Genomic DNA, 9944 nt, shown 5'->3' on the forward strand with positions numbered 1-9944 from the left:
GGTTTTGGCTGAGATAGAGTTAATTTTCTTCATGGTAGCTAGTATGGGGCTATCGTTTGGATTTGTCCTGAAAACAGTCTTGATAATACAGAGATGTTTTCGTTATTGCTGAGCAGCGCTTACACAGAGTCAAGGCCTTTTCTGCTTCTCACACCACCCCACCAGCGAGTAGGCTGAGGGTGCACAAGAAGTTGGGAGGGGACTCAGCTGGGACAGCTGACCCCAACTGACCAAAGGGATATTCCACACCATATGACATCATGCTCAGCATATAAAGCTGGGGGAAGAAGGAGGAAGTGGGGGGACATTCGGAGTTATGCATTTGTCTTCCCAAGTAACCATTACGTATGACGGAGCCCTGCTTTCCTGGACATGGCTGAACACCCGCCTGCTGATGGGAAGTAGTGAATGAATTCCTTGTTTTGCTTTGCTTGCGCACGCAGCATTTGCTTTACCTGTTAAACTGTCTTTATCTCAACCCACGAGTTTTTTCACTTTTACTCTTCTGATTCTCTCTCCCATCCCACCAGGGGGAGAGTGAGAGCGCAGCTGTGTGGTGCTTAGTTGCTGGCTGGGGTTAAACCATGACAACAAAACATCTTTAAATCCATTTATCTTCTGCATCACTAATATACATCTGTGCCTCTTTATAGCCCCCAAGTAAGGTTTTTACAAAGCATCATACTGGCAAAAGAAAAACTACAGCAACTTCTCACCTAAGGCTTTCCAAATGCACTGTAAAAAGGAAGTGGTGCCTGAAGTCATTTAAAGTCATCAGAAGTGCACCACAAAAGTGTACTCAGTTCCTAAAGGAATATTTTTATTTCAGGCAATTTTCAAATAGATGTGACTGTTCCAACATGCACTATTGCGAAGGTACATATTTAAAAAAAAGCATCCCAAAATAACCTCACCAAAAATCCTTACAAAAATATGAACTATTCTTTACTAATATCGGTAATAAATTAAAAACATTAAAAAACATAATAATAATAATAATAAATATAATAATAGATCAGAAGAACATGATGTAGTTTGTGAAATCAAACATACAGATGGGGGGGGGGGGAACAACCCACAAACAAACAGACCTCTTACTGCCCTAAAACCTTAATTCTACTCCTCACGCATCCTGTGTGAAAAGAAGCAACCGGGGAAAAATTACAAGATCAAATATGATTTACGTATCATACAGCAAAAAAGGGCTAAGCAAGATTTTATAAAGCTTTGTCACAGATATGACATTTCTCAACTTTTGAATGGTTGATTTTACACGCACATAAGGTGTGTTTCATAAGGCATGTTTTTGGTCTTTGTTGTTGTTGTTGTCTTTGGGGATGAGGAGCTGCTACATAAATTAGCAGCAAAAGAGCATTATAATCTCGGAGTGGAAAGATCACTTCTTCTTGTTGTATGCTGGCCTTCATGGATGGCTGGAAGAAACTAAGCACAACCCGGCTCCTATTTTCAACCATCCCAGAGGACTGACACTTTTATCAGGTGAGAAGGAAGTCAGAGAAGTCACAAGAATCCGTTATAATGGGAAATGCTAGGCAACTGAAATGTATTCTATTGAAATGTATTTTACCATGTAACTAAGGGCCCGATGTAATTGAAGATGAAATACCAGTTTTCTCTAACTTCAAAATGGAAATCATTACAACTTATACTTTTATTAAACTACTGAATTCTTGTAACCATCCCCGCTTTCTGTCGCTTCCTCCCTGCCCTAACTAGCTATTATTAATGGCACAGCTAGATATTATAGTAATTTTCTGCCATTCACAAAGCTTCTTTGCCCACTAAGATAAATTCTGTTAACTTGGAGCTTTTTACCATCCAAAAGTTTAATCTAATTATGTCAAAATACTTTAACTAGCATAGTTAATCAGATGCCTGTTTATTGTTACAATTTTCCAGGTAAGCACTCTCGTCTTGTTTAGGCTCCTCCCAAAGTAACCTTAAGTTAGAGTTATTATTGAAACATGCTTAAATTCATGCATTAGCTTAACCCTGTTGCGTGCCATTCTATATCTTCACCACAAAAAGTGTGCTTCTTTTCTGTTGGAATAAAAAAAACCAAACATCTCTAGTTCTCTAGATATAAAATCTTAGTGGAGAAGGGCAGCAAAACCAAGTTTTTACCTCAGTGTAACAAAATCCAACTTGGCAACCTTTACAAGCTACACTGATGTAAAGACTGTCATCTTAACCACTCAGATTTCACAGCCAGTATCAATAATTAGAGTTTTCAGTACAAAAACAAAACTTCTAGCAATTAAATCATATGCAAATAATAGTTCCAGCCTTTCTGCCTTTGATCAGTAAAGCCCAAAACAAATTATGTCTTCACTTTAAGATGTTAACTGGAGCAAAAGTAATCTTTTCTGTCTAATTCTAATTCAATTTCTGAAGTTAAGAGGTGTTTTGTTTCTTTAACATATGTTCATAGCAACAGTGATCTCTTCCAGGACACAGATACTGAATCCATGGACTGTTGGCTACTGCCTCATTTTAAATAGCCATATTGCTACAAAACTGTAAATGTGACTATTTTAAAGCTAACAGTTATTTTTAACACCACTTGTTCTATCTGGCAAACAAAGAAATGAAATACTGAAATTCTATATGACATTTATGATTTAATACTTTAGTGATGCAAGTTGACCAGGATATTTCTCAAACCTATTTGTGAAGTTTCTACAAAAACAGTATCACACGTTTTGCTCAATAAAAATAATGAAAAGGCTCTACATTGTGATACAACACTTCCCTCAAATCTAGTACTTCATCAATGTCAGATCACTTCCAGCAAAAAACTATGCCTGAATATCTTCCAGTCCCAAGCTGGCTCATTTCTGGCCAGCACTGACTACTGAACCTGGGGATGCATTGCTGTTCAAATTGGTACTTAAAGTCATTTTAGGCTTTCTGATGCAAGAGTTTCAGATTCTCCTGTGGTTACATACAACCACTTTGAAGAAAGGTCTCCAAAATATTTTTCAGCAACTTATTCATGCAAAAGAAGATCAACAGAGTCCAGTTAAGACAGTTTTGCATCACCTAATCTAATTCTAGAAACTTGCAGCAATTAACTGAAGCATTGAGAAGGAATGTTGGAATGTTCTATTCTAACATGTTTAGATCAGAACTAAACTAATGTTTTTATTTCTATAAATCATGGAAAACTATCAACAGTATAAGCTACTATTTAAAACTTGGCCACTGCAAATGTCTGAATATAGATAGGTTAGGGAAACAGAGAAAGGTGTTCAGAAAAATCATCACTGCCTAAAATATAGTTTAACCTGTATCTATGCATCTCCTGTATCTACTGCCTCCTTCTTGAGAGGAAAAGAGTACCCTGTCACAAGTAAAATCAAGAACATTTACTCTCTTCTAGTCACTGTGTAATTTGAACTGGTCATGTTTCAATGACTGTGCAATACATCACATTACCATTGATTCAAGTCAGCCAAACATGGGGGGCTGAAAGCATGGAGGGTGGTAATCTTTACATTCAAATATTTCCCCCTCTGAGGCAATAAACCCTAAGGTTGACTATTATTGTCTAATATTAAAGGAATTTAAAGACATTGTATTTATTCAAATATAGGATCTTGCTTAAGTTTCTTCATAGCAGCATACTCTACATTACACCATTTTGTCAACAAAAATATATTAAACTTTTTACCAATGCAGTTGTTATCATATATGAATAAATTGAGTTTAGAAAACTACCGCCAACTCAGCCGTTCATGGCCATATTACTCAAGGTGAAGATTATCTATGCTTAGCGTAGAGGGCACTTGGGTCAGCAGCATTTCTCCACCTCTGTGCAGCACCACATGAACGCCAAGGTACTTCTTCAGGGCTGACATGTCCAAAATTAAGACATTCTTTTTCAGAACACTGAGCCTAAGCTAAGAAGCCTCATCAGCATGCAGCCATATCTACAGTGCATTCCAGAAACCAGGAACAGAGCACCGTGAAAAGAAATTTCAGTAAGGCAGGGAACTCTACCCAGCCTACCAGATCAAATAGCCCTGGCTATGCATGAAAGAGAAAGAATGCACCAGAAGAAACATCAGAACAGGGTTAAGAGGAAAGGTATTCATTTCACTGCTCCAGAGTCCTTATGTGTGATTTCATTCCCTTCCCAATGAAGGGAAGAAACAAACTTACCTAAAGATAAGGTAACAAGAACAGGACTAGAACCATAAAACACCCTAGTAAGGAAAACAAAGAGATTTGTGCAATTCAGTAATTTTTCCTATGATTTATGAAGCAAAATAGTAAGGTAGAAGATCCAAAATGGCATCTGCTCCTAAAGGATGTTAAAAGGCAAGTCCAAAATCAGTTTCTCATTGCCAAGCAAGAACCACCCAAGAGACATGATGAAGACTCTACTGCCAGTGCCCCTTACTCTCCATGTTCTACACAGGTGATCCTGGCCAGACCACTTCTACACACATGTCCTGGTGCTTGTGCATATGTCGTTGTGAAAGAGACAGTAAGTGAATTCAGCTCACTTAGATATTCTAAAAATAAACATCACCCTCCCATTCTGTAAAATCTTGTATTGAGCTTTGCTCTTCTCTAGCTTCCTAAAACATATGAAGCCCCTACACTTGTCCCCATGATCCATCAGGACTTTTAGGTCGTGTGTGGTAATGTCCACATACTTAGGTCCAGTCTGACTCTGGCATCACATCCTGCCTAAGAAGCTCTCCCTTGCAAGTTCTTGGGAAAGGAGACACCAGAAGTCTATGTTAAAAGCTGTCTGTCTGAAAAGGTGAGAGAAAACACTTTAAATTGTAATTGTACCAATCTATAATTTAACAAATAATTTTAAAAAGGGAGATGATCCTACTACTTTACAAGTATTGCTACAAGTTTAGCAGCAAGGCAAGGAAAAAAAAAAAAACTTAGTTAAAAGAATTCATATAATGCAGCAGTCTACTGCAGCTCATCTTCAGCAAGTCCACATCTATCTTCAACAAGCTGTACAAATGTTTTCAGCACTTTTAAAACAAGCTCTTCCAGTTACTGCATGCAGAAGTGTAGAAAAGTCACTAGCTGTTCTAATTGGTTTGAACATCATAATAATTGCACTTGTTTGAAGTAGGCAGTGAGGAGTTAATCACCTACAGAACTCTTATTGTGACAGTAACACTTGGGCACCATTAAATAATAACTGTTAAATAATGGCTATATTAGACCAAAACTAAATGTACGTTATTTGTTTAAAGGTTTTTGCAATCTATTTTCACTTAGTTATAGCACTGATTAAAACACTTCTCTATACTTTTAAATGTTAAACATGATTTTACAAAAAAAAACCCCACAACTCTCAATTTAATTTTTGATATTTCATATAACCATTTTCTGAAAAGTTTTACTTTTAGATCCTACCTGAGAGACTCTGCCATCCGCCTTAAGTCTTCATTTTGTTGCTTTAAACGTTCAAGTTTAGCAAGTATCTTGGATAATTCGCGACTAGAGTGATCTGGATGCTCACTGTCTCGTACCAGGTGTCCACCAATATAAAAGAGTAAAGTTCCCCAAGCAAAGAGGATGAGCATAATCCAACGCCAGGAACCAGTCCATGGCCGCATTTTCAGAAGTTCAATTCTGAAACTCCAGAACTGCTTCTGCTCACAAAATAACAAACATTTTAAGTCCTTAGCCTGTACAAAAGTGGACAATTTCAGTTCCTCTGCTTCACCACATTGTATCAGAGAAAAATTATTCTCAGTGTTTTTCTTACTGCAACTCCTTAGAGAAGATCCTTATAGGGCTGTACATAGAAAGCATTAATATCGCATCATTCTTGGTTTATATTCTGTGAAAAGAATAAAAAAAATCTGAAATTATAATTCTGATATACAACAATATATTGGATTGCAATTAAGCTAAATGTGTCTATCATCATTCCTGAATGTTAATGACAATAATGTTACTACTTTCTGTCAAGGAGAAAAAGAAAAAAAGCTTTTAACTTTCCACAATAAATATGCTGAGCTCAAGAATGAACCACATAAATAATACACAATTAATTCTGGGTTTGCAATGGCCAGAAGAAATGCTTCTTTTTGTAAGAGAAATATTTACCAATTTGTGTGTCATTTCACACATTAAAATAGTTCAAAAATTATTCTGTGGTAAACCTAATAGTCTCCTTTACTATTAACGAAGAGCCTTTATTCAATTACAAATTCATCTTTATTGTCTTCACTTTTATGAACTCTCTTCGCCATTTTTATCATGACTCCCACCCTGTAACAGAAGAGTTATAGCCATTCTAACAATATATTCCACTATTTGCAAGTAGATTGACCTACTAGCAGTAAATTATTCTGTGGTAAACCTAATAGTCTCCTTTACTATTAACGAAGAGCCTTTATTCAATTACAAATTCATCTTTATTGTCTTCACTTTTATGAACTCTCTTCGCCATTTTTATCATGACTCCCACCCTGTAACAGAAGAGTTATAGCCATTCTAACAATATATTCCACTATTTGCAAGTAGATTGACCTACTAGCAGCTGTAATACCAATTAAGCAACTTGCTAGCACGGCAAAGAGTATAAGCACTAATTTTTAAACAAACAATCCATTGTATATCTTACTCTTAAATTTATAGTGGCCTCTGAAATGTCTATCTAAAATTAAACCCAAAATTTTATTTCTTGCTTAAAATAGCAAGACAACACTTCTCTCTTTACCCTTCCACTGTATGTGCTAAAACAGGTAAGAAGAAACACTGAACATTTAAGAGGTAGAACAGAGGGGGGTTTCAAGTAGAACCTATGTGGCACTGTTAAACTCACACATTTGAAAATCAGGCATGAGTATAGAAAGCTAATTTTTTAGAAATATTTTTCTTCTGCTTTAAAACTATCAAACCCATTTTGACAAGTGTTACTATTAAAACTACAAAAATGCAAAAAAAGCTCTAAAGGTAATACCTTCTCTCATCTAAAAACACTGCATCATTTAAAAAAATGCACCTCAACTCATTTTCTACTTGGCAAAACATGATTCAATGACTGTAAGAATCTTCTCATTCTATCTACAACAGAATTTAAATTTAAGATTAACTGATCAGCACATCCACAATCTTCTAAAGTGCTTCTCACCTCTTTTCCTCTTTCTCTGCAATGTAACATTTCTATCTTTTGCAAAAGGCATATATATGCCATTTATACTCAATTTCCAAAATAATCTATATTTCCAATTCTCAAATTTGTAAATCTACCATATTTCCTCTGAGATGCTACCCACACCCACATTCTCCCAAATTATTCTTCTCTGTTTAATCCTTCTTTCACCTTTAACTTATTTTTCATTTCATTTAGTTTTTTTATTCTGTTCCAACTCATTTCAAGTTTAGAGAAAAGGCTTCCCAACTTGCAATAACTTCCAAACTCACCCAGTCACAAAGATATGCCTGGAGCACGCACTTCCAGCTACTAAAATGCTAACATAGTATTAGAAAATGCTGAAAAATTTTCTCTACTTATTTTGCAGGAGGGTTTTTGTTTGTATATTCTTGAAAGAGGCAAAAAAATTCCACTTAAGACTAGTAAGATGGTACACAAGATAAACTATTTGAAAATTGACTATTACTAATGAAATGGAAAACTTATGTAGTACCTCTCTCAGGCTTTTCCATCTAATGTACCTGTGACAAGGTGAGTTATAAGTGGATCAGTTTTCTTTGAAAGTAATGTCAGAATCCCACATGTCATTTTCTACAGATCTCTAAGAAAGCTTTATATAGCTTTTGCTTTAGCTTGGCAAAAGCGTGGGACTGTCTTCAGGAAGATAGTGGTTTCTTCAACAATCTTTACAGATCACAGCATAAGGAAAAAGAACCCACATTATATGAAACAGAATAGGCCATGCCCAACCCACAGAGGATCGTTTCTATAAGCGAAGCAAGCCTAGTTACCTGCAGGAATGATTACTATAAAACCCTGACGGACTGAAGTTTAAGGTTTAAGTGGGAAAGTGTATTCTTACATCTAACCTACCAATCACCCAGAAAATGGTTGACTCTGGCTGCAACATGCGAAGTGAAATCACAAAGTCTGTGAAGGCAGGGGAAAGAAAAAATAATAGGAGACTTCAAATAATTCCTCTACTGATTGGGTAAATAGTATGCTGGGAATTGTGATGAGAATGAACAGATGCTATGGACATTATAAAATTACCACTTAAGAGAAAAGCTACTATGAAAAACTCTTGACTTAATCACAAGCAGTTTGCAGATCTTAGATCAAAAAGTTTCTCCGGAGGACCATTTTATAACAGTCTGCATAATATACTCAGATATGATCTCCTTCTAGGAGCAACAAAGAAAAAAATTCACTACAGCTGTGATGAATTTCAAGAAGAGGAACTATTTTAAAAGAGAAATGGACTCCATGCCACCTGGAAAGATATCATGGTCTTAATTAAAACATCAGGTAAAGATGGCTATTATAATTAGCAAAGAAAGTATCGTTTTAAAAAGTCACAATCATAATCAAATTATTAGATAGATAAAACTCTAAATTCTGGTACGTTAAAGACATAAAAATTAATACTAAACCTTTTATCCGAAGACAGCTTACTAGAGACTTTAAGGTCAACAAATGAGCAGAGTATATAAGAATTTTTTAGAGTACTTTGCAAGGAAAATACGTACAAGTCGTCAGGAACAGATGATATTCTTCCAACAGTTCTAAAGAAGTTCAAGAACGCAATAGTTTAATTATTAACAGTAGTATGTAACCTCTCACTTATAATCATCTTGTAGCAAAGGAATGGAAAATGAAAACAGTAAACTGAATTCTTTGCAAGGGCTACAGCAGGGATCCCTGCAACTATAGGCCAGAAAAAAAATGACATTCATGTCAGGCAAACTGGCAGAAATAGTAATGGGATTAAATAGAACTGCAGACATAAGAATGAATGTAATCAAAGTGTACTAACATAGCTTTTGGAAAGAGAAATTGTGCCTCATACATTTATAAAAGTCCTCCTGAAGATGTAAACAAACACCCAGGCAAGAGAGAACCAGTTCTAATTGTTACGGAGTTGATCTAGTCAATATGGATTTCCAAATGGCATTCAACAAGGTCCTCAAAATGTTTCAGAGAAACTAAGCTGCATGGAAGAAGAAAGTTCATCATATGAGTCACCACCCTGCTAAAAGAGAAGAAACTTACAGTAAGACTAGGCAATCAGTTTCTAAGTGGAATGAATGATCAGGGACCTCACTAGAACTCATGGTAGAGTTCATACAGTTTAATATATTCGTAAGTGATTTGGAAAACAAGATGGAAAGTGAGGTAACAAAGTCTGCACATATTATACAAAAGTTGACCGCGATGAAGAACATCAAGACTCTGTCTAATGAAGAAATAAAATGAAAGATGAAAAATCAGTTTATATCAGTGTGTAGAGTTATAGATGACCTTTGAATCACTATCCCTCAGGAATGGACTTCAGCTGTAATAGGTGATTCTGTAAAATATCAGCTCAGCATTGGCCAAAAAGCAACCAAGTCCTCACAGGTTTAAAAACAAACAAACAAAAAAAAATCCCCACAAACCCAAGAACCTCCCCCCCTAAAAAAACCCAACAGAAATAATTATCATTATGTCACTGCATAAAAACATTGGGTCAGGACTTTGATTACCTCATATCATTCTGATTCAACCTACTCAAAAAGACATGGTAGAAATAGAAATTATACCGAAAAGGGTTACAAAAATTAGCAGAGAGAGAGAATGGCCTTCAGTAACAAATAGTGGCTGAACAGATTAGTAGAAAGGACAACTCAGGAATTAACATGGCAAACCTATAAAAATCATTAATGGTATAAGAAAGTAAACAAGATATAATTGTTTGTCGTTGCTTCTGGCACAAGGGCATAATGAGTAAAACTTT

At 35.9% G+C, this 9944-nt stretch overlaps 1 protein-coding gene across 3 annotated transcripts in view; it reads right to left on the minus strand.

The window, feature by feature from the left end:
• Positions 1-5618, minus strand: part of FUT8 (fucosyltransferase 8) — an 80679-nt gene extending 75061 nt beyond the window's left edge. For all 3 annotated transcript variants that reach the window (XM_009277482.1, XM_009277480.1, XM_009277481.1), the window contains exon 1: positions 5416-5618. In XM_009277482.1, coding sequence (XP_009275757.1) covers positions 5416-5618 — 203 coding nt within the window. The remainder of the gene's footprint in view (positions 1-5415) is intronic.
• Positions 5619-9944: the final 4326 nt, after the last annotated feature.

The sequence above is a fragment of the Aptenodytes forsteri genome, unplaced genomic scaffold (assembly GCF_000699145.1).
Source record: "Aptenodytes forsteri isolate BGI_AS27 unplaced genomic scaffold, ASM69914v1 Scaffold146, whole genome shotgun sequence".
Classification (NCBI taxonomy): Eukaryota; Metazoa; Chordata; class Aves; order Sphenisciformes; family Spheniscidae; genus Aptenodytes; species Aptenodytes forsteri.